Source organism: Callospermophilus lateralis, chromosome 9 (assembly GCF_048772815.1).
Source record: "Callospermophilus lateralis isolate mCalLat2 chromosome 9, mCalLat2.hap1, whole genome shotgun sequence".
Classification (NCBI taxonomy): Eukaryota; Metazoa; Chordata; class Mammalia; order Rodentia; family Sciuridae; genus Callospermophilus; species Callospermophilus lateralis.
The window spans coordinates 59,071,298-59,096,996 of record NC_135313.1 but is presented as its reverse complement, the minus strand read 5'-3'; the positions used below and the strand labels follow the sequence as shown (position 1 = coordinate 59,096,996).

At 31.4% G+C, this 25,699-nt stretch overlaps 1 protein-coding gene across 3 annotated transcripts in view; it reads left to right on the top strand.

Moving 5' to 3' along the window:
- The window catches only part of Dync1i2 (dynein cytoplasmic 1 intermediate chain 2), a 55,753-nt gene that overhangs the window by 10,371 nt on the left and 19,683 nt on the right, over positions 1 to 25,699 (top strand). For all 3 annotated transcript variants that reach the window (XM_076866683.1, XM_076866684.1, XM_076866682.1), the window contains exons 4-7: positions 7,262 to 7,352; positions 13,656 to 13,771; positions 25,143 to 25,238; positions 25,444 to 25,606. In XM_076866683.1, the coding sequence (XP_076722798.1) occupies positions 7,262 to 7,352; positions 13,656 to 13,771; positions 25,143 to 25,238; positions 25,444 to 25,606 (466 nt within the window). The remainder of the gene's footprint in view (positions 1 to 7,261; positions 7,353 to 13,655; positions 13,772 to 25,142; positions 25,239 to 25,443; positions 25,607 to 25,699) is intronic.

Here is a 25,699-nt window from a genome sequence, read left to right as displayed (position 1 = left end):
AAGTTTTTTAGGTGGATATGGTGGTACCTGTAATCCCATTATAGGCTAAGGCAGGAGGAAATCAAGTTTGATGCCAGCCTCAGCAGCTTAGAAAAAACTTGTCTAAAAATAAAAAAGGGCTGAGGATATGATGCAGTACAGGGTTCAATCCCTAGTACTCTCTCCCCCATAAAATCAATCCTAAGAGTATACACACACATTCATTCATTCTCTCTCTCTTTCTCTCTCTCTCTCTCTCTTTCCCCACTCTCTTCCTCTCTCTCTTTCCCCTCTTCCCCTGCCCCTTGGGCTGGGATAGAATCATTTTACATGACCATTATCTGATTATATAACTAATATGGGATAAATATATAATATAGATTCAGGTGACTTGAAATATTTCAATATATTTGACTTTCTTTTGACACATTGAAAACAATTTGAAACATTGCTTTCTGAAACTCAGTCGTATAATATTTATTTAGTTCTACTTTAAAGAACAATACAGTTAAATCTTGCTCTTTTGGAACTTATGATGTTCCTGTAGGGGAGATATATTATTATGATGATATGATAGCATGAGACTATGAGAGGTGACAATAGACAAAGTGTTCAGGAAGAGCTATATAAGAAATAGACTTATAAAGTGAGAGGTAGGATCCAGCCATGCTAAGGTTGAGAAGAGGATCATTCCATATAGAGGAAGTAGTGAGCACAGAGTTCCCAAGTAGTAGACCCTGGTTTATTTAAACTGGTATGGTTCTACTATTACCTAGAGAAGAGAGAAGAGCAGAAGTGGAGGCAGAGATCAGGTTGTATAGGGCCTTAGCTGTGATGAAGTGAATTTTCATATTAAGAGTTTTAAGCAAAATGCCCTTGATGGGTTATGAAACCAAGTTATTGCAGAGATTAAAGGCTGGCTTGTTTTATTATAACTAACCAGTCTTCAGTTATCAGTTTTATAGCCTCTCTCAGGAACTGATTTTTGAGAGTTAACTCTAAGAAAAATTATTTAATTATTTAATGAATATTTAATTATTGGATAATTTAATATTATTATCAAATATAATTTTTAAAATATTCTCTAATGGACCATTTTTAGCCAATAACAATGATTTTATCTTAATCAAGCAGACCTAGAAAAAAAGTGTTTTTAGCTGAGGTAAATATTATTGTATTAGTACTGTATTTTTATACATGTAGCATGTGTGTATTTAGACTAAACTTGAAAAGGATGCACTTAGAACTCATTCCCTTGATATTTTTCTTTATACCAAGTTTTTTGGTTTTTGAATGTATGTATGAGAGAAGAAGGGAGAGTGAAAGAAGAAAAATATTGCCAAGTCTCAAATAATTAGTTGAGTATTGTTGCTAAATTAACCTAGGGAGAAGCATTGTAATAAATTAGTTTTTTTTTTTTAAATGTGGTTTATGTGAGATTCACAAAAAAATATTTCTACTGAAAGATTTTAAAGTTTTAAACTTTTTCTATATTTGGAGAATAGGGAAATATAGTTTTATCTCCCGTCATTTTTTTAAAAATATTTTTATTTTTCTAGTTGTAGTTGGACACGATACCTTTATTTATTTATTTTTATGTGGTGCTGAGGATCGAACCCAGGGCCTCGCATATGCTAGGCAAGCCCTCTACCGCTGAGCTATAACCCCAGCCCTCTCCTGTCATTTTATAAGTAGATTATTAATACATTTTTTTACAGATAACATTTTTTTTTACAGATTACATTATTTGCAGCAGAAGTTTTTTTTTTTAAGATATGAGAGAGTAGTATCTTCTTGATTAAATATCAACTTATCTATTATACTATTTGATAGGTTTCAGTTGTCAGTAATTAAAGAGATTCAGTTCTGATGAGGATAGAACAGTTTAAGGGAGGAGTAAACAGTATGCTTTGAAAATACTGTTGAAAAAGTAGTGAAAGATTATTGCTTTCTTTTAGCTCATGATAGTTATTTGAAATTTTAAATAATGTAAAGATTATATTTTACCAAAGTAGTATAAGCTGATTAACATTGAATTAAGAGTCTCTTCAAATAGCTAGGTAAATGGACATAGGGCCTGCTGTTCCTTCTTAGATAATGTTAACACTGCATTTAGGATTTTATCATGTAGGGTTCCTAGTCAGATCGCTAGACATCTTTTCCTCTGAGTTTCTGACTTCTAAACTATTTTCCACCTCTTATTAAGCACATTTACCATCATAATGGAATCTATTAAGGACCAAAGGCCTTATGAAAATTTTACTGTCTTCAAAAAATTTAAGCTAAATGCATTTCGTAATCCTTAAAACATATGCCTAAACCTCCAATGCTAATGTCCAATGTATATTTATATAGATAAAGGCTAGACTGTGGTTATCAAGCTTTTTTTTTTTTTTCCAATAATGCACCGTTTAAAAAATACATATTTTGGGCTGGGGATGTGGCTCAAGTGGTAACGCGCTTGCCTGGCATGCACGGTGCGCTGGGTTCAATCCTCAACACCACATATAAATAAAATAAAGATGTTGTGTCCACTGAAAACTGAAAAATAAATATTAAAAAATTCTCTCTCTCTCTCTCTCTCCTCTCTCTCTCTTTAAAAATAAAAAATTTTAAATACATATTTTTTGTCATAACCCAGGGTAAATAAATACTTGGTTCTCTTTTCATTGTAGAAATACTCCTTGAGTACTTATTAAATGTTTCAAATTACAGAAATAGAAAAGCACTGCTAGAATACTCAAGAGGGTTTATTAAAAACATTGTTTTTCTAAAATTGGTTTTCTTTCTTTTTTTAATTAAAAAGAATTTTTTTAAAAAAGGTATTAGTAATAAAACCTCACAACTTTTATTTGCTGCTAGATTCTGATTTATTTAATCATTTGACTGATTATTGAGAGCAGAATCTTTCATTTTTATTCCTGGTGCCAGTACTGGCTAGACACTTAAATATTTGTTAGATTGTTATTAGGTCACTTGTCTTTCCACCTGGTAAGGCCAGATAAAAGCCATCCTTCTTTAAGATATAACAACAATCAAATCTTGTTAAATTTTAGGAAAATACATGATGGAAATTGAAATTTAAATATTTTGTAAAATGTGAGGTTTAACTTTCTTCTTTCACAAAATTTAAGTATTCATTCTCTAGAAGCTAATTTTAGGTACAGCTTTTAAGATATTTTGTATCAAATATGGAGTTCTTTTATATGAATGATGTTTAAAAAAATAACTTATCTGTGTGTGTTTATAACTACTATTTAACCATTTTTGTAAAGTAATGAAAACAGATATTGTCAGTTACTCTGTATCCTTAGACTGTATCAAGAGAGTAGAATACATATTGCTATAATTTAGTATCTGAATTTTCTTTTATAAGAAAGAAACAAAGTAAGTTTGCTATGTCAAAAAAGCATGACTTCATTTTTTTTTCCCCTTTCCTTTCCTTGAAACTTTTAAATATTTTTAATTAGAATTTTAGAATACTTTCCACACTGCCAGGTCATTTTTTTCAAGCATAGCTTCATTTTTACAAATTGTTATGTGAAAAGGAATATTGGTTACTTATGGTATTTTTAAAAAATATTTGTTTTAGTTGTAAATGGACTCAGTAACTTTATTATTTTTATGTGGTGCTGAGGATTGAACCCAGTGCTTCACAGGTGCTAGGCAAGTGCTCTACCACTGACCCACAACCCCAGCCAACTTATGGTATTTTAATACAATAAAAATTTTATTTTTAAAAAATTTAATGCTCTGAATTACAATGAAGATACTATTTCATCTTCATTTTTAGGAGAAGGGGCATATGAAAGGGAGAAATTAATATTTAAGGGCAACATCTTGCAGAAGGACAAAAAGTAATATATGAATAAAGTTAGTTTAAATGTTCATATTCTAGGCTATAAGCACTTGTATCCACAAGGGGGCATAATTATAATATGGACTGTGTTTGAGCCCTGAGTACCATTGATAAGCTGAAGAAACTTTATAACTTTGGGTTCTTCCTAAAGCTCACTCCTCCTGTTTCAATGTCTTCTACCAATGCTCCCACTCTATACATTCACTTTCTTTGGCTTTCTACCTTTTCTAGGTCCTTCTTCCTGGCAGAAGCCCCTTCTTTCTTCTACTTGAAAAATAATTGAGCTGTCATCATCCTTCATCCTTGAGATTTCTGTATAATTCTGAGTAGTTGACTCAGACTTAATGCTAATTCTAAATCTAGGTGCATTTCTTAGTGTCTTCCTGTTTTAAAAATATTCTGGTTGTTTCTTCACAGGCCAAAAGGCAGCAATGCTAATTGTGGTCCTTGGGAGGCCAAGGTCTTAACTGTCATGAAAGACCTTGGTCAGCTTTTTGTTCTAGAGAATTAGAGTCACATTCTTTCAATATTACTTACATGGTCAGTGAATTCCATGGTGTAATTTTTTTCCTATTTTACTTCATATATCTCCTCTCAAGGGAATAGTGGCATCTTTTTGCTCTAAACTCCTAAAAGGCTTACATTCATTATTATACTCACATGCTTATGTTAATTTCTTTATTTTGTACCATTTAAAGCCTGTTTTAGGCTACTTTATGCACAGAACTATGGAGTAAGGTAATATGAATCACCGTTCTTGCTAAGCAAATCATATTTCAAACACTTAACAAAAGCTCACTTTTCTTTTTTGTTTATACTTCCTTGAATACATGCCATTTCAATATTTCATACTACATTTTTGTATATTTTGTTAGATTACCAAACCCATTGTTTTCACTGCAGCATATATAAACCCCCTCTCAGGAATTTGTTGAAGTCTGAGAGTATAGTGGCATTACCTTACTGTGTGATTACTCTATGAATTTTTTTCAGGACTAATTGGATTCAAAGGTGGTAGTCACCAAATAACATTACCGTTCCTCCCCCCCCCCCCCCATTAACAGTGTTTGTTTTACAATGATAGTAATTTGCTTTTTCCAGGTTAGTCCCTGGAAAAATACATTATTTATATATTATTTACTATTGCAAGATGAAGTCGGTGAGCTAGATAATAGCTAAGAGTCTTTTATGAGTTCTCTGAATTGGTTGACTTTAAATTATCTTTCAGCACAAAAATATAGTTCTGAGATGGAGTTTCTTTTTTTTTAGTACTTTTTTAGTTGTGGTTGGACACGGTACCTTTGTTTTATTTATTTATTTTTATGTTGTGCTGAGGATTAAACTCAGGGCCCCGCACGCGCTAGGCGAGCGTTCTACCGATGAGACACAACCCCAGCCTTTATTTTGCATTATTTTGGTAAGAAACTGTGATAAGTTAGTAGCAGCACTCTCTTGATGTACTCTTTTTTTCTGAAACTTTTGTTTCAAAACTGACTTTGAGTAAATATATTTATTAATCTCTGTATAATTACTGTTGAGCCTTTGAAAAAAATATTTTCTCAAGTATGAACTGTGTAATTTAAAGATACAGAACTTTTCTTTGAAATTCTTTAATGTGAAAGCATGGTGGACTCACTATGATTCAATAAACATTTATTTGTGTTTACAGTAGGCAAACAACTCTTAAATAATATTCTTTATTATTGTATTATCTGGGACTTAGACTAAGAGGACATGAACAAAAAGATGAGGGAATGTGACCTAAGTTAATAACACATCTTTTACTTTAGCTGTAAGTCATTTTTAGCTATTTTGAATTATACATACAGCACCTAGCACAGTGCCATCAACACATGAATTATACTAAGCTGTCTGTGGTTGACATAATTGTTTCTGAAAGATTTAATCACAACATCAGAAATACTGGGTATGTTTTTATTGTCCTTTGTAATTTAAACAAGAATTAACCTTTGCATCTCAGGAAACAAACATTATAGTTGTAACTTTTTAAAAAAATCTTCTAATCTTATTGGTTACTAATAGAATTTGCTATTGAGAAAATGAAGGATGATCAGTTTTATATCTGTGTTTAAAATGCAGTTCATCGTTACTATTTTTGTAAGTTTTGTTAGATGACCAAACCTTTTGTTGTTAACTGTAGCACTTGTAAATATTTGAACCCTTAAATAATTTTAAGGGCTCAGTGAATATGACTTCTAAAAACATAGGCATTTAGTTAAATATATAATTCTTAAGTTCCTATGTAACTAGGAACTTAACCTTTTCTTCAGTAGACCAAAAGGCAGCAATGCTAATTGTGTGTCCTTGGGAGGCTTTTAGCTCAATATCAGATGTATTTTAGTCACTTAATATTGTACATTGAAAAATTATTTTAAAAAGATACTTGGTATTGGGGACATTTATGGTAAAATTTAACCAGAAGATGGCAGTGATGATCCTCCTATACTCCCTGCAACGGTAATCACAAAGTTTTCGAAATGTCCTGGCATGAAAAGTGCACGTTCAACTGCTATTGTGTAATATTAAAAGATGACAATTTAGGGGAAAGTGTTTGCTATTTATTTTATATACTATGAAAAATGTATTTTCTATAAGAAGGGATTAAGAATATTTTGGGTGTCTGTATCTTTGTCTGTACACTTCAGTTTTTTCTGAATACTGGGGTAAGGAAGTTACCATAAGTCTTGCCTTGTTTGCATGCATCACTTTATGTTATGCATCATGTATAGAAGGCATGCTGTATTATGGCCTGTTTGCATTTTTCACCCAAATTGCTGGAAACTAATGGACATTTTAAAGGAGCCATTCCTTTAGTTGTAGTCATTTCTCTAAATTTCCCCACTCCCACCCCCCACCTCCACTTTTTTTGTTTGAGGGAAAACGAAATAATTTGAAATATTAATTTTTGAAAGAAAAATCATTAAACAAAAGTTAGCATTTCAAAATTTTGGAAAACCAGAGATTAAATGACTTAATGAAGCAATTTCTGGGTTTTAATTCTGATAGCAATTGTAACTAATACTTAAAATCTGGTGGTCTTGAAAATAAGAAGTTAGAAAGGGGAGAAGGAATGCTCTCCTTTGAAAATTAGTAGCCACATTTGGTGATGAATGAGATGAAGATGCATCCTTTCATAATCTTGCCTTTTAAAAATTTTCAGAATATGAAGTCCAAATGCATTTTGCCAAAGAAATTGCATGAATCTTCAGCATGCATTGTTAACGGTGTCTTTTCCCCTTTCTTTCTACTGTTCATTTTCATTCATATATTTTTGTTTTTTGATTTGCCATTATTTTTTTCCTTTTTTGTTAATTACTTCATGTTAAATTATTTTTGAAACGTCATAAGCTGAGCAACCTCTCCGTGTAGTAACAGCGGATACCTGTCTGTTTCACTATTTAGTCCCTCCTCCTATGTCTCCATCTTCCAAGTCTGTGAGTACACCAAGTGAAGCTGGAAGCCAAGACTCTGGAGATGGCGCCGTGGGATCTAGGTACAGTAATTTTCTTTTAATATTTTAATGATAGAACGCATTCCGTGTCCAAGTACTGTCATTTCTTTAGAGGGATCCTAAATAGTTGAATTGAGTTAATTTTAACATGTTAAAATCTCAGCAATATAAAAATTCTGTTGTAAATTGGGGGAAATTTTTAAAATATTTTAGCTGTCATACTTTTATACTCAATAGTTAATTGATTTTATAAGTTGTTAATTCAATTTTTTTTTGTTTAAACATATCTGTTATTATGTGAATGTTTTGGTTATAAATAAAACGTTTATTATGCTTAATTCCCCATTCAGTAATGAAAAACCTAAATTAGTTAAGCAGTACAATTCTGTTTTATTAAATAACTTACTCTGCTAAGTAAGATAGAAAATGCATTAAATATGAAGAATAAGGAATAAAAACCAAGGAATTATTGAGAGAACTTACTGTAAAATTCTATTTCATGTTTGTTTTAAGATCCTGCAAACATGAATTGTTTTTCAAAACTTCAGTACGATTATAGCTTTCTTCCAAAGATAATGTTGAGAAAATTATTAATCCCCTCTCTCTCTTTCTCTCTCTCTCTCTCTCTCTCTCTCTCTCTCTCACTCTCACTCTCTCACTCTCTCTCTCTCTCTCACACACACACACACACACACACACACACACTTGGTAATAGCAAATCTTTATCATATTTTTTACTTCTGTATTATCATTGAAATGAGAGTAAACATAGCTAGTCAAATCCACAGCTGATTCAGAATCTTCACTTTAGCCAGGAAGTTAATTATCCTCCCTAGAATAATCGCTTACCATACCTTTTTAATAAAAATTCAGGTATTAGATATTTTACCTTTTTTGTGCCTGGGACCCTATGATTGAATATACAAGTATTCAATAATGAGTGAAAACAAAGAGCAAGAAAAAAGAAGCAAGGGGACTGGATGATCCATAAAGTCAATACTTAAATTAGTTCTTGAATAATCAGGTTATTAACAATTAAAAGGCACGTAAAGCTTACCACTTTGAATTTAAAATGTGCTTTCCAAAAATTGCAAATCTAGCATTATTGCTTTTGGAGGTAAATGCTATAATTCTTTTAAGAAAAAATCAAAACTTTCTTTTTACAAATAATATTATTATAAAATATTATAAAAATAATTTATTTAGTTCAAATTCATATTTTAGGCTAAATTTTTTCCTTCTTCTGCATTTTTTATACAAATATTTCAGTTTTTAGGGGTTAGGGATGTAGCTCATTAGTAGAGCACTTAATTTGCATGTCAGAGTTCAATCCCACCATAAAAATAAACATGTCAATATTCCTTTAAATAACTAAAAAGCAACAGATATTTTCAAGTGAAGGGCTTTTTTTTTCCTTCTAATACAAACATTACCATAGTAAAAATATTTCCCACAATTAAAATTTACTATATTAAATTTATTTGATAATAAACTTTATTTTTATATAGATATTATATTACAGAATGAACCCATTTTTCCTGATTTTGGATTGGAGTAAAAAGATTATTTTCATACAGTGTTAGCAAAATTTACCTTCAAAAGTACTGTGTAACATCTACTTTGGTTTGAAATAGATGTGAATTAAAATGTGTCCTGAGTTTCACGGACAACTTAGAGATTAATAGAGACCCTTTGAAATATTTTAAATTGGTTCAGAGAGTAAGTACTGGCAGAAAAAGCATTTGTGTATAGAACATTCATCAATATTGCATTAAGTACTATAGTTTACCCCTAAAACTAAAATGTTCAGGACTCTGCTCTTATAAAATATACATTCTCATGATGATTATATCATTAATTTAAAGATACTCTTCACTTTATTTAAAAGCTCTAAGGATAAGTAGTATATTAACTTATGTTTAGTATAAAATATAGATTTTTTATGATTAATTATAAAAAATGAAAACAGGTAGTTTAGTATCTTCAGAGGTATTCTTATTAGAGAAAGTACAAATTTAGTTGTATTATTTGTTTCTAACAGAAAAGGAAAAAAATCTTTTTTAAAAAATAAGGTGATCTTATATCTTGTATCTTAACAGTGTCTCATTTGAGAGCACTGACTCAACTTTGAAACATTAATTTTCAAGAGGACCCAGTATATTATTTTACACACATATAACAATAGAAAACTGAATTCCACTGAAGCATCTTGAGATTCCATAATGGAGAGATAATTAATGTTGTAGATGGTGATTTTGGCAGTGAAATACTGCATTTCTAAATATGTGGCATTTAAAGAGAATACTCAGATCTCAAAATTAAAAAAAAAAAAAACAGAGTGAACTCATATTGAGCAGGAATGATGATAATGGAAGAATAAAGACAATAAGGAAATATCACAGGAAAATGCATGAAGATGTAAAAGATGTATGTATATGTACACTCCATTAGTTGGCCAAGATGGTCTAAGATTAGTAAACTCAACAGTAGGAAAAGATAGATTAGACATTGCAAAACATATCTAAACGTGTTTGAACCACCTTTTCTAAATGAATTTCTATTGGGACTGGCAGTAATTTATGAAAAAGTATAAAGGCTATGAGAAGAGAGATTTCTCTAACTTTGCAGATTACTAAGTTGCATTTCATTAAGTTTCTTATTCACTTTCTTAGTCACTTCTGTTAGCTTTAAAATTTAGATAACAGTTATTCAGTTGGGTAATTCATGCTTGTTTCTTTTTCTATTTTTGATCAGTTTATTTCTAAGCCTTTTGGATTATTTTGGAATTGAACTTTATATATCTTAAGATGCCTTTGATAAGTATAATCATGTATGATGTACAATGTATTTTTAGTATGGCTATATTTTGAGGTAAAGTTTTATTTAATTTTATTTATTTAAAATTTTATTTATTTTTAAATATTTTTTAATTGTAGTTGGACACAATATCTTTATTTATTTATTTTTATGTGGTACTGAGGATCAAATCCAGGGCCTTGTTCATGCTAGGGCGAGCGATTTACCGCTGACGCACAACCCCAGCCTTCATTATTTAATTTTACATTAAAATAATATCCTCAACAAGGAGCTTAACATTACTGATAACAGCTAGAGCTTTTGTATAATGTAAAGACTGTTGACAGAGTATGCCTTGGAGACCATTGCATAGAATCCCTTTTGATTTAACAAAGCATAATTTTATTGTAATAAAAAGTAGGTCTTCTCTATAGTCTCTTTTTTCATTACATACACACAACCCTATTTAAATTCCAGTATCTTTCTTTATAGTTTTTAAATGAAGATTTTCTCTAGTTTGTTTCATCTGATTGTTTTTAGTGATTAATTATATAGGCAGGTAAGGTAAAGAAATCATTTGTTGTATATTGTAGCAGCTAAAATTCATTGTGCATTATAACATGTAAGTGAGAAATATGATAATACTACATAGAGTATTGAGCTTTTTTTATAGGAAGTATGAACACTATACAGTATTGCTAACTTATAAGGATGTCAATATGATATAGTACTTTCTTCTAGTAATGGCTAGATTTAGCTTAAGTGGAAAAAATCCTGTGTAAGATATTTAACTAATACTAAAACATCACTAAATACTTTGGTATTCTCCAAAAGTTAGGTAATTCTTTTGAACATAAAATATTTTTCCAAGGGAAATAATCTATTTTGTTTTTCCTAGAGACAGATACCTTTCGTGTTTGCTAAAGTAGATGACATGTAAGCCCAAGGCAGTTCTTAACCCATAAATTATAGAAGGATCACATTTTGGAAACTTTAGCTATTTTGTATCCCAGCGGGATAGTCTTTGGCTTTCTTACTAAAAGGATTATGTGTTGACTCATTTCCTTTACTAGTATGACAATTTCCTGCATTTATTTAATGCTTTGGGCAAGATGTTTTTATTAATGTTTTTTGAATTAGGAATCTTGAAATTTTAATTTTTATAGCCTAGCTTGTTCTCATCTATAAATAATGTCTTATTTGGGTTATCTGCCTTAGTTATTCTTGTCCATTGTTATGCAATATTAGTTTCTCATAATCTGAAAATAGTTTAGACTATTTTTCTTTATATGCTTGCATCTTTAACTGTATTATGCTTATTGCATGCACTACAGCATTGAGTGACACCTAATGTGGGGTTTTGTACTAACCAAAAAGTGTTTTTTAATTATAAACAGTAATTTAGCTTTAGATATTCATAGAGTGTATTTGCTTGACTAACTTATGGCCTTTTTTACTAATGCTTCATGGTTGTCCTACAACCATTTAGGACGCTGCATTGGGATACAGATCCATCAGTTCTTCAGCTTCACTCAGATTCCGATTTGGGGTATTGAATAGATTTATTACCTTCCCTCTTTTATAATTAATTTTACTCTTTGTGAAACTCTCCTAATTTTATTTTGCTTAAACTTCTAATATTGTAATATATAGTTAAAACAAAAGAGTTATATTTTACTGTGACACCTCATTTATCCTGTATCATTAATGAAAGAAATACTCCATGTATGTTGTTTTATAAAATCTATCCATTTGGATGTCCAATTCTTCATATTATTTTTATATTTTTGTGTGAATTTTTCTAAGATGTACAAAAAACTACCTTTTTTGGATTACTTTATATGAATCTGTAGTTTTGAGAGGAACAGAAATGTTGGTGTCTACATTATGGCCCCATGCTATTCATGCATTCACAGACTCTCATTCTAGGCTTCAATGAAAATTGTAAATGTTTGCTATTGCCTTTATACTGACTCAGATAGCTCTTTTCCCTGATAATTTGCAACTTCTGAAATGTAACCATACATTTGCAAATTATATCTAAAACTAGAATAAATAAGCCTTGAATGAAGGCATATAAGAAAAATATGTGAGATTCTTGTATACTAACCAAAAGCTTCTCTATTAGGGGCCCTGAGGTGTTTCACTTTCCCCTCCTATTGCTTCTTTATTTTCAGTAAAAGTGCTTTTGGATAAGCGAGGTATTACCTTCTTACCCTTCTCTGCCTATAAAATCTTGAAATATTTTGTTTGTTTCAGTATTTTGGCTTTTGACTATTAGGCTCCATTTGCATTCAAGTTAGTAGCTTGTTTGTAATACTATTGGAAAGACTTTTTTTTCCAGCTATGTGAATGATTTACTTTTTATATGATTTGCATGTTAAAAATCAGGATATAAAGTTCTTATTTCAAACTTAATTCTTATATTCCTGTAGATTACTTCAAATATACTAAAAATTTCTCATTTAATTTTTTGATTATGCTTTTTTTTAATCTTTAGGGCTAAGATATTTCTAAAATAGGTAACCTGTTATAAACTTCCTAATGCTTATGTCATGGACCTTACAGTAAATTTTTAAAACGTACTAATTATATAACACTCTTTTGTACAACATTTGAATTAATTATTAAATAAAATTTAAAAAGATGTTTATATATATTTAAAATCACTTATATTACCAGTGACATGTATATTTCAGATACCCCACTTGATATTCAGGAAGTTGCAGCTATATCTTTGTTAGATATCCTTTTAAAATAGCTTCATAATTGAGAACTTCCTTGGAAGTCTTAGACATCTAATATAATAATCGAATAAAAATCCCCCATATAGCTACTGAAATATTTTTCTGTTGGTCCATTTTCTTCAGCTGTAACTCTCTTCTTCCATGTCAAAAAATAATGCATTTCCTGCATTTAAAACATAAGTGACTATATTAGTTTTATTACATTCAGAAGATCTGTTGCTTTAGGGTAGGTATAGAATATCTGGATCTTAGTTTGACCATTATGAATCAAGGACACACTGATTGTGTAGAGATTTAAAAGTTTTAAAATTTAAATTGACAGTATAAGTCCAAATTTCTGCCTAATATAGGAAGTAGAAAAAGGTTTTCAACAGAAACCTTTTCTTTCAGTCATAGTCTGAATGAGATCCATATATCTGACTCTTCATAAACATCCAGAATCATATCCCTGTTAAAAACATCACTTGCAACCAGCCTTTTTCAACAATTTATTCTGAAATTCCCGTTCTCTTACTCTATTATTACCCATACATTTGCTCTACAAAATAAAATTATTTGCCTTTTAAAGTAAAAAATAAACACCCCAAAAGAGTCAGAAGTATCTTTTGTTTTAGCTACTAATTCTTTTATTAAATGAAAGTCAATTTATTGTTCATCTAAAATTTCTTGATTAAAATGGATTGAAATTCCAATGTTAGATGCACATAAATGTTCAATTCATATTTTCAAAAGTAACACGGTTTGATGTTATTAAAATTTATCATTTGTTGTATTTAAAAATATTTATATTCATTTAATTTAGACGAGGACCTATTAAACTTGGAATGGCCAAAATTACGCAAGTTGACTTTCCTCCTCGAGAAATTGTCACATATACTAAGGAAACTCAGACTCCAGTTATGGCTCAACCCAAAGAAGGTGACTATCCTTAATATGATTGTCATTAAGACCACAAGTTAAGTAAGTGGATTTGGGGTTTTTTTTCCTTTCTCTTATTTTTTTGTTTTGTTTTTTAGCATATTTTCTTAGGGAAACATTACAGAACTAATGCTTTATGGCTTCCATATTCATAACTTTGGGGTTTTTCTAGAGTTTTTAACCTTATTCTAGAAATTAACAGTATATGCTATGTATGTGTTTTTTTTGTTGACATAAATTTAAATCTTTCGCACTCATTTTGTCATTGGCAGATCCTCCATTTTAGAAGCAGAAAATCTTTAAGAATATTCTTTTCCTGTCATTTGAGTGTATTTCTTCCCCAGGAAAGATTGTGCCTTGTAGTAAAGGAAGTCATAAATTATCTTCTGTAAAGCTGATGTGCTGTCATTATTATTTATATTAATGAACAAATCCAGACCTCATTCTTAAACTTCATCTTTTATAATCTAAGGACTCCACTATATTACATAGTAGCCTTTAATCTGTGTGTCATTCCAGGAAGTATGCATAGACATTGTATTGGATATGGAGTCCTTTAGTTTTTAAATGACAAAGAATTGCCATTTTTTAGTTGAGAATTAATTTTAAATAGCTAATGATTTAAACAGAAAGTAACTTGCTAATCATTTTTGTAAAACCAATGAGGCTAATGAATTTATGTCTTACATAAAAAAAAAAAACTTTCTATGAGATCTCTAATACAGCTTCATTCAGTCTCTTACCTAAAAACCTATGGGGCCATTTATGCATTAGAATTCAGAATTTTTCAGATTTTAGAAAAGTGGCAAAGTATACATACCATACATTAACACTTCTGCAGCATCTTGAGCATTAGTATCTTGGCAGCAAAAGGTAATGAATATATTGAGATAAATAATGATTAGAAATAGTTTTATCTCTGATCATCTCAGGGTTTATCACCAAATCAGTAATGGATTTTAAAGTTGGTTGCAGTTTTGGAATTGTGGATAAGGTATTGTGGACCCATAATCAATAGTCTGTGCATAAGAAAATTTTTTTATACTTGCCCAGGAAAATATGTTCATGAAACCATCAATGTTTTAATTAATTCATCTTTAAAATTTCAGTTAAATTACCATGTTTCTCCACTAGGGAGAAACAAAAGTAATATTCATTGCAGAAAACCAAGAAAATACAGGTAAGTGAAAAAGACGGGTAGGGAGTGGGGATGGGGAAAGTAAATATTCAATTTTCTTAATTGTGTATATCTCAAAAGAAAATTAGAGTTATTACTGTTTGCCTTTTGACTTTACAGTAGATAATCAGATATGTTTTGTTTTTTTGTTTTGTTTTGTTTTTGGTACTGGGGATTTAATCCAGGGGTACTTTACCACTGAGTCACATGCCCGACCCTTTTTATTTTTGATTTTGAGACAGGGTCTCACTACTAAGTTGCTGAGGCTGATCTCAAACCTTCAATTCTCCTGCCTCAGCCTCCTAACATATACAACTTTAATAACTCTTCTTTTTCTGCCCTCCAAGGATGGAAATGGAATATATTTAAATACCATGGACATTTCCTTTCCTTGTTCCCAAAAGGAGTTAAAGCCATTGATGCTAAACTAGAGATATAAGCAACTTAAAAAAAAAAAAAAAAAAAAAAGAAGGAGGAGGAGGAGGAGGAGGAGAAGGAAGGAAGGGAGGGAGGGAGGGAGGAAGGGAGGAAGGGTTGAATTACCAGTATGGAGAATACTAAATCTGCAGGATTCCATAGTTTCCAGAAAATACTATTTTATTAACTAGTCCATTAATTTGAGTATTAAGTCTGTCTTTTTGAAGCTACATTATTAGATATATTAACTCAGAAAGTGGCAAAATTGCCAAAATGAAGGCACAGTGACTCATTTAAAAACAGATTAGACCTTTTTTTCTTTTTTGGGAAATTTGAAGATTGTATCTTTAGTTATACCATCATACTTATGAAATGCCTTTTGGATGTTTGAATTGTTCAGCATTGTAAAGGTATTTTTGATAATAACTTATAACTGTAATTACATTAAATTTAAGGGATGACTTTCATTTTTTAAAATAATTTTTTCTGGGGCTGAGGCTGTAGCTCAGTGGTAAAGTACTTGCCTCACATGTATGAGGCACTAGGTTCAATCCATTGCACTACATAAAAATAAATAAAGATACTGTGTGTTCATCTACAACTAAATAAATATTTAACAACAACAAAAATTTTTTTTGTAACTAAGAGTAGTAACTCTAGTAGTAACCTATTAGTCAGAATTTAGAAAGTACAGAAGTGATGTAAAGGGGAAATTGTGTGGTACAATTTTGATTTATTCATTGTTGATATTTTGTTTCCAATGAATATATTCAGTTTTCTATGAATATGTTTTCAGAAATTATATATTTGTGTATGTATAGATACAACTTGGTGTCCTTGAATTTATATTTTTAATTGCTTATTTTTAGATGCTTATAATTTTAAAATGTAAACATGTGATTTATTGCCCTCGAATTAATTTTTTTTTTTTAGTTATACACAGACACAATACCTTTATTTTATTTATTTGTTTTTATGTGGTGCTGAAGATTGAACCAGTACCTCACACATGCAAGCAAAGGCTCTACTGAGCTACAACCCCAGCCCCCCTCGAATTAATTTTAATATAGAACTGGCATAATACAAGACTGACATTTTTCAAAAAAATTATTTTTCCATTTTTGTAAGTATTTTAAAAAATAAAAAGATCATTTATTAGATAAACTGATGATCCACAAGCACAAGATAAACTGTGTTCTTTTCTGTTTGAAATTATTCACGGTGTCTTTTTAGCATCATTATACTTCAGCTTCTTTGCCAAATTTTCCATGAGCATAGGGACTATTTCTTCCTTACTGTGATACTTGACCTGAATAGTGTGTGGCATGTAGTAAATACTCAATAAATACTTGCTTAAGAAATAAATTGCTGTTACCTACTCAGGAGAATGATTTTGCCTATTTGGGATGTTTCTTTTCATGCTTTTACTCTGGAAGCAGCTACTAGAAAAATCACATTTTTTTGAGTATTAATGCTATAACATAATTATTGATGAAATTTGGATAAAGACTATGATTAGTCTCAGGTTTTAATATGACTGTAGACTAATCATTATTTGCTCTTCTATCCAAAAATGAAACCATTGGATTCTCCTTTATAGCCTTCTTGAATTCCATGTTTATATCAACACAGTAGTTTGTATCACGTATTTATCACTGGATTGATATAAACATGTGCTGTTACTTTATGTTTTCTGTATCCCTCTGAATACCTTGAACAAAACTGAACTTGTCAGCATCTTTTAAATAAATCATTCAAGTTATTCATTTATAACTGTTCTCCAAACTTAATGTTTAAATTGATGACTGAAAATTATTAACGGCAAAGAGTGCTCACTACATATGAGACATGGTATGAGCCACTTTATGTTATCCCTCGTCCTTTCATCAAAACTCTGAAAGTGAAGTTGGTTTTTATTTACACTCAAAGAAGCTGAAAGAGGTAATTCATCAAGGGTCACCTAGTCAGTAGCTATGATTCTAAAGCAAGTCTAATGGATTGATTCTAAGATATGCTTTTTCTCATGCCATGAAGAAGCAACTTTTATGCTTTTATGATAGTGAACTACAGTAATTACTTCAAGTTGTATTATAATCCAGTATAAACAGCTATAGTACATTCCTTTCTCTTATTATATTTAATTTTTTTAAAATGTTGACCATAACATGCTTAATTTATTGGTTTAAATCTTTAATTTGAAAAAACTTCATTAAAGGAGAGCATGGTTTAGTTAGCTTGTTTATTGATATTTCTGCATCAGGATAATATTTTTAGTGATAGTCTCAGACAGAGCAATGAATAAGCATCTTTGATCTTCCCCAGTGCTGAATAGAATATTTCTTACCTTCATTGATAGGAAGTGAAAATGATGAGATGGATGAAACTGAGCCCAGTTTTGTTGTTGTTTTTGTTTTGTGGTGTGAGGATTGAACCCAGGGCCTCATACACACTAAGCAAGTCCTGTACCACTGAGTCACATTCTCAGCCCATGAGCCCAGTTTCTAAGGGGAATGTCCATTCAGCACCATTACTTTTTCAGTTTTCTTACATAGACTAAACTTAGATGTTGATTTTATAAGAGTTCATGTTTGCTTATTTCTTTTTTTTTTATTTTTTTTATTTTTTTTATTATTTTTTTTTCCTCTTTCATACATTTGATTCATGTGAGTTATGCTTTTCCATTTTTACCCCAAATACAAATTGCAGAATCACATCAGTTATACATTCACCATGTTTACATAATGCCATATTAGTGACTGTTGTATTCTGCTGTCTTTCCTATCCCCTACAATCCCCCCTCCTCTCCCCTCCCATCTTCCCTCTCTACCCCATCTGTTGTTGTTCCATTCTCTCCCTCCCCCCCCTTTCCCGTCACAACCTCATATATGTGATTCGTATAACGATGTGGTTTTCCTTCCGTTTCTATGCAATTTCCCTTCCCTCTCCCTTTCCCTCCCTTCATTCGTTTCAGTTTAATGTTAATCTTTTTCTCATGCTCTTTCCCCCTGTTCAGTTCTTTGTTGCTCTCCTTAAATCAAAGAAGACATTTGGCATTTGTTTTTTAAGGATTGGCTAGCTTCACTTAGCATAATCTGCTCTAATGCCATCCATTTCCCTGCAAATTCCATGATTTTGTCATTTTTTAGTGCTGCATAATACTCCATTGTGTATAGATGCCACATTTTTTTTATCCATTCATCTATTGAAGGGCATCTAGGTTGGTTCCACAGTCTAGCGTGTTTGCTTATTTCTAATCTATCAAGTATCCATTGATTCTGAATTTATCGATTTTATGTTCTCTGTAGGTAAAAGCACTAGATTATCTTTTCTTTGATTTTTTTTTTTTGGGGGGGAGAGGGGGTACTGGGGATTGAACTCAGGGGCACTCAACCTCTGAGCCACATCCCTAGGCCTATTTTTTTGTATTTTATTTAGAGACAGGGTTTCACCAAGTTGCATAGTGCCTCACTGTTGCTGAGACTGACTTTGAACTTGCCATCCTCAGCCTCCTGAGCCACTGGGATAACACACTCAGCCTCTTCTTTGATTTTGTAGTCTTTTCAGTTATAAGTTAAGGTATATAAGTGAATGAGAATGAAAATTGTATTCTAATACTAAGAAACCATCCTTAGCCTTTGAAACTTCTTAATTCTTTCCTTTCTATATCATTACAGTTAATTTAATGTCTGGGGCTCTTATATGAACTTTCTTTTGCCAAGTTGTATAGGTTTTAGAAAGAGGAAGACCTTGAAATTAAGATTTTATAAAGCAAGACTGGGGATGTAGTTCAGTGGTAGAGCGCTTGCCTAGCCTGCACAAAGGCCCTAAATTTGGTCTTCTACTGCCCACCCCTGAAAAAAAAGAAATTATAATGCTATAAGGCATACACTTTGTGCTTAAATGTACCCATTGCTTTGATACAGTAGCTCTCAAACTCAGCATAGTTGGTTCTCACTTTAGAATTATGTAACAGATCTGGGTGTGTACTTCAGTGATCGAGTGATTACCTAACATGGATGCAGCCCTGGGTTTGATCTTCTGCACTGCCAAAAAAAATTTTGTTAATTATGTAATAAAAAGTAAAACACTTACCATGAGAAAATATTTTTAAAAAATCATAGTTGGAGTGTAATAATAAATTTAGGTAGGCAGTGTAATCATCACAGAAGTAGTGAGTTACCAAATTAAAGATAAAAATTGGTCTTAGTTCTTACCTGTCTTCCTTTTTTTTTTTTTTCTTTTTAATGGCTGAACCTGTTTTTTTTAAAGTCAGTTTTCATTCTGCCTTGTTTTTCTTTTTTCTCATTTTAGCCATCATCTTGCTTTCAAGTTTACTCTATAAGACGGTAGTACTGTTTTTGAACTGAGGTGCTTTGCTGTCTTAAAGCACCTACTGTGAATGAAATTGACTAGGACCATGTGACCTCAGTCAATTTCCTTCTCCACAGGCAAACAGTTTCTGGCTAGAGTAGTGCCCACAAATATACTCCAGGAAGTTACTTTCTTCCCTTTCCCTTTTAAAAGTTTTAACTCTTTGGAAAAATGCCATTATTTTTTCTTATCTACTGTTTAAGGATGGGTTTTTGATGTTATTTTTAGGAAAAAGGATTTTTAAAGGAGGAAGAAACCCTAAAGGTTGCTTAATCAGCTTATATTTACATCTGTGAAAACTGAGGAACTGGGAAGTTAACTGATAAATCTAAGTTAAATGTGAGAGGAAAAAAAAATATATAGCCGGAACAGAACCTGGGAATTGATTTCCAGTGAAATGCCATGTTTTTTTTTTTTGTTGTTGTTGTTGTTTTTGTTTTAATATTTATTTTTTAGTTGTAGTTGGACACAATACTTTTATTTTATTTATTGTATGTGGTGCTGAGGATTGAACCCAGGGCCTTGCACGTGCTAAGCGACCACTCTACCACTGAGTCACAGCTCCAGCCCGAAATGTCATGTTTTGTTGTTTCATTCCACTTTTTTACTATTGGTATTGGCTTGATGGCTAGATATGCTTTTCCTCAATAGCTGTTGATTAGTATTTATGATATATAAAGTTATTATATATCAATAACTCTTACTATTTTGTTGAATGGTCTTAATACCTGGAATCCATATTTCCCAAATAGGTCAAATTTGTAGGCCTTCTGGTTAAGATGGTATTGCCCTTATTTAAAAGGGATTTTTTAAAATAAAAATTCTGAAATAATATACTTAATAAATTAGTTTGAACCTTCTGTAAGAATATAATAAAATTGTGGCATCTGTTCTTAATCTTGGATTGAAAGACTTTAATTGGGATGTTTATAACTATAGCGGTAGAAAAATGTAATATTTGATGGGATCACAGATAACAGAATCTGTCATGCCAATACTTCCACAATAAAATCCAAATTTTACATTTAAAAAATGTTATGTAGAGAATCCATATTAAAATAAAGTGGTATAAACTACTATTCCTTATTTTTCCCCAGATTAGCATTATATCTATATTCAAATTACTTCCTCATTAAAAAGCCAGCCATATATTTTTCCCCAGTTGAAAATTTAGATTATTAAGGAAATAACAAGTGACCTTATGTCTTATTCTAGATGTTTAAAATAAGGAGTAGATTCCATAGAAGGATTGATGAAGCTTTGTTCCAATGAAGATTCTCTTAAATGTGAATGTTATTTTTATGATATAAGAAGATGAAATTATGGAAAATGGATTGAAATTGAGTAATTCAAAATTATGTTGATCAAAGAAAAAGATTATTCTGAAAATAAAAAGGGAAAAAATATTCCTATATAGCCTATATTTTGAACTAATAATTGAAGCATTTCCTCTTGTGTTCTTATAAATGTTTGCAAAGTTTTAAATTGAATTTTTTCAATTGAATCAATTTTTATAAGCAACAAATTTCCCAATTTTTAGAACTGATTATCAAATTTCTTTGTACCATGAATAATCAAACTATTTTGTAAGTTAAGAATTCTGTATAAGATATTAAATTATCTGAAAAGTATATATCAGTATAATAACACTACATAGTGAATTGAGAGCAAATGTATTTCTTAAACAACAATGCACTTTGTTTTTTACTTCATATTAAGAATCATAAGTGATATATTCATAACTAGCATGTATGTTAAGGATTTTTTTTAATCTTACATATTTCATTTTTAATGTGCTATAATGTTTTTAACTACTAAAAGTATGTTTATGGCTTATTTTATCTTAAATGTAATATGACATATAGAGAACACTTGTTTGAAGACTCCGTCCTTCACTTTAACAAAAGCCACCCATTTCATAGATGATTTAACTTTGATTAACCTATTCCATTGTAACAGATTATTCCAACAACTGGGATTTCACTGGTTGGTATTATTTCTAGGTGCAACTTAATTTACAGAACAGCTTTTCTTTCTATCTTACCAAAATACATCACAATTTTGAGGTTAACTCAAAGTAAAAATTCACTGGTTCATTAAGCCTCGTTGTAGAATTCATTGACAAGAGATTTGTCATTTCAAAAGTAACTGCTACTTTTCTGCACTCTTTTCTGCTCAGTTTGTAACCTTAGATTCCCTGTCAGAGAAAGCATGGAGTTAACCACTTAGCATATTGTAATGAATATTCATCAGTAAATTGATGTGCCATGGCAGTCCTGTTTTTCAGTCTTCTTGCTCTGTCTTTTCCAGTTTTAATATATTATAGCTTATCATGTAAAAGAGACTAGCTAAGAAAATCTTTAGAACTATAATACTATATTTTTTGGCCATGTTAATAGTCTTTTAGTCACTATTTATTAGTTTATGATAAGAATGTTCCTTGTTTCAAAGGAACATTCTTCAATCTGATGTTATCGAAGTTAGGCATTTTTGCTAGATGTTTTTGATATATGTTGATAATTGCTTAAGCTCAGCTTAGACAAAAAGTGTGACATTTTGAAATTTTTCAGAGCAGCATACCTGTTTTTATTTTCCTGGAAATTTATTTAGCTGAATCATTTTAATGAAGCTTGAGTTTAAGTCCCAATTATAATTTCTAAATTCACTTTTAATCCACATAGAAGGAGAAGTATATACATTGATTCTAAAGTAAAAATCTGAGATCATATATTTAAATAGTTGATACTCATTTAACTACAACTAAAATAATTATAGGACATGTGGCCCATGGCAATTGCTGTATAACAGGCAGATGCAGATCACTAACAAACTTCATCTACATTTTAAATACTAAAAGAAAAAGAATGTCTGTAAACAAGACCTTTTTTGTTAAATATGTAGATTATGAGGTCACTTAGCACTAAAATACTGGCCATATGCATTATAACAGGAATTTGACACCTGTCACTGGAAATGGTACTTAGAAGCCAGATAAGTCAACAAAGTTGATGGAAGAGAATAAGATGTGGGTTGGAGGCTGTAATTTATAATTCACAGTGTTTAAGAATGACCTGTCCAGGTAACTCAAAATCTCTTAATTCACTGTGGTTAAGAATGACCTGTCCAAGTAACTCAAAATCTCTCCTTGATTTTAGGATTTATATCCAAAGAACTCTACTGGTTAACAAAATTGATTAGGAAAGCTAACAGAATTAGCAGAAGATAAAATATATAATGTACTTTTTCTCACACTGAATATTTAATTGAAGTAAATGTCCTTTTCTAAAAGTCAACTTTTAAGTTAAATGTAATTAAATTATTTTATTACATTACACCTGCAGATGACTATGGCAGAATTTTATCCTAATGTTTGAGCAGTATAGTATAGCATCCCCAGCAGTTATACTGTTTTCAGATTAATAATCTGTCATATATGAGAATTCATCTAAAAAGGAGTAGTGTCTTTCTGTTTCTCTATGTGATTATTTTGCCCAAAAAAGCTTTCATTTTTTTAAGTAGCACAAAAGCTGTAATTGGCATGCTTTGTAAGGAAGTGTCAATGTGCAAGAGAGTGGCGATCACTAAGAATTCTTTTACGTGTTCTTTCCCCTTTGCACCACCGCCTCCTCAGCAGGGTCACTGAGATCACTAGCTTTTCTTGAAATGGCCATTTTCACTGGCAGGTGCATTATACCCTGTATTTTCAGATTGTTTTTCCATTCTGAATGTTTGGCAGGTTGATTGCTCTGGCTGCATTGACGGAGAAAGGGCTGACAAATGCGGTTGGGCTGGCTGAAAAGACAGTGATTACTGTTTTCCTTTGTGGCTGATTGAGGCCCTTGAAAGGAAAAATTTTAACCTTCACCATTTGGTTCAAAAGTATGAGCATATATTGAAATCATTCGTGCCATTTATCCTAGTTCTGTAAACTTGTCAGAACGTAAAAATCGCTCAATTTCAAGTAATGTAGGATTGGCATACGTCATTATCATTTTGATTAAGTTGGAGGTTGTATCATTGTGTGCATTATACAGTGTCATTTGAAGCTTTCTTTCCACAGGTACAGTTATATTTTTATTGCTTATACTATAGAGTTAGAAAGATTTTCATAGCTCTCTAAGCCTAACACTATGTGTGTGGTTTGGCAGCTGGTGTGGCCTACAAGCTGCATTTTGTTTGCAGGGTAAAGGCTTGTCTGTAGGCCTCCTGGAGTGCGGGTAATTGCACAGGCTCACCATTGGGGAGAGACACAGGATTGGAGGCAGTCAAGCGTAAGAATGTTATGCCATCCCATTGCCACCTTATAGCGGAAAGACACAATCCCAGCAGTGCCATCTGGTTGTTGCTATCTAGTCAGCTGGCCTGGCTGCTGGGACCTTGACTTGGCAGCTGGTTCCCATCCTTGACCATTCTTTTGTGCACATTGTATGTATGTGTGTTTTAGATGATTTTGTACATGGGTCAAGGAAATGACTATAACAAGTGAAGTCCCTATATCGAACAGGCTCTCATTACTTGAGATACATTCTGCTGCAGGTGTCTGCTGCCTCCCTTTATAGACAGATAACACATTCTTAGTAATGAAAATAAGGATTTTCTTCATAAAAAACCTATCTCCGTTTGTTGCAAAAGAGAAGGTAGACAAGGTTACATGTCCTGTAAAATTTTTTAATTAATTATTTTAAGTTACTTCCTGGTTTGGGAATGTGAGATTTGGGTAATTTAGTCTTTGAAACATATATCTTAATATGTATTTTTATTAAAACTAAAGAAAGCATTAGTATTATAAGTGCTTATTGCCACATCATACAATGATGGATAATGAGACTTGCATTTAAAATGACAGAATAGAAAATGTGGTCCTGTAGCTATTATCTTTAAAATCTGCCTCTCAAATAGCAACCTGAGAGTTAATGTAAGCCGTCTTTATGCCATATGAAGACCCATTAGACACTGATGGTTTCAGATCACAAGTAAGCAGCCAGCTCTGTGGGCTATTTTAGACATTTGATTTTCTTCATTCTACAGCATTAATGTGTCAGCATGCTATATAAAACTATGCAGGAGTTGCATGTTGTTCTGTCTGGAATGATAAATGCTTGCAAGCTTTTAGAGACTTCCATGAGGAATTCGTCCTACATGCTTATATATCTTGTTTCCGCTTATGTAGCTATAGAATTTAGTGTGACTGTTGATGAGGTACCACATAGGTATGTATAAAAGGCAAGAGGGTTCCACTTAATTCTTTAAGATTGTGTTGGGAAAGCTCATATTATTTGTACTTATTCTTGGCACAGTGGTTTGCTTTTGCTTTTATCTAGGGAGTTGTGATACCTTTGGAAATTACTACCTCAGAGTTACTAGCTATTTTTATGAAAATAATATTTGTGTTTTTCTGTTTTTTAGATGAAGAGGAAGATGATGATGTAGTGACTCCTAAACCACCTATTGAACCTGAAGAAGAGAAAGTTTTAAAAAAAGATGAAGAAAATGAAAGTAAAGGTAACTTAAAGAATTTAACTTTAAATTTTTTTTTATTCTTCTTAAGATTTATTATTTATTAAGCAATTAAAATAGAATGAAATGCTCTAAATAAAAAGAGGTGAATGTTTAAAAAGAATGTGTGGCATTCCCTGAATCCTGTTATACTGAGTTAACATAATTTGACTAACATAAATTATAGTTAAAAAAAATATTCATTTTCCAGCTCCGCCTCATGAGCTGACTGAAGAAGAAAAGCAACAAATCTTACACTCAGAGGAATTTTTAAGTTTCTTTGACCATTCTACAAGAATTGTAGAAAGAGCTCTTTCGGAACAAATTAACATCTTCTTTGACTATAGTGGGAGAGATCTGGAAGACAAAGAAGGGTAATGTTTAATTGATAACACAACAGCTTCAGCAGTGTTAAATTATTTTAAGATTAAGAATGGGTAACAGAATACAACAGTTACTAATAGGGC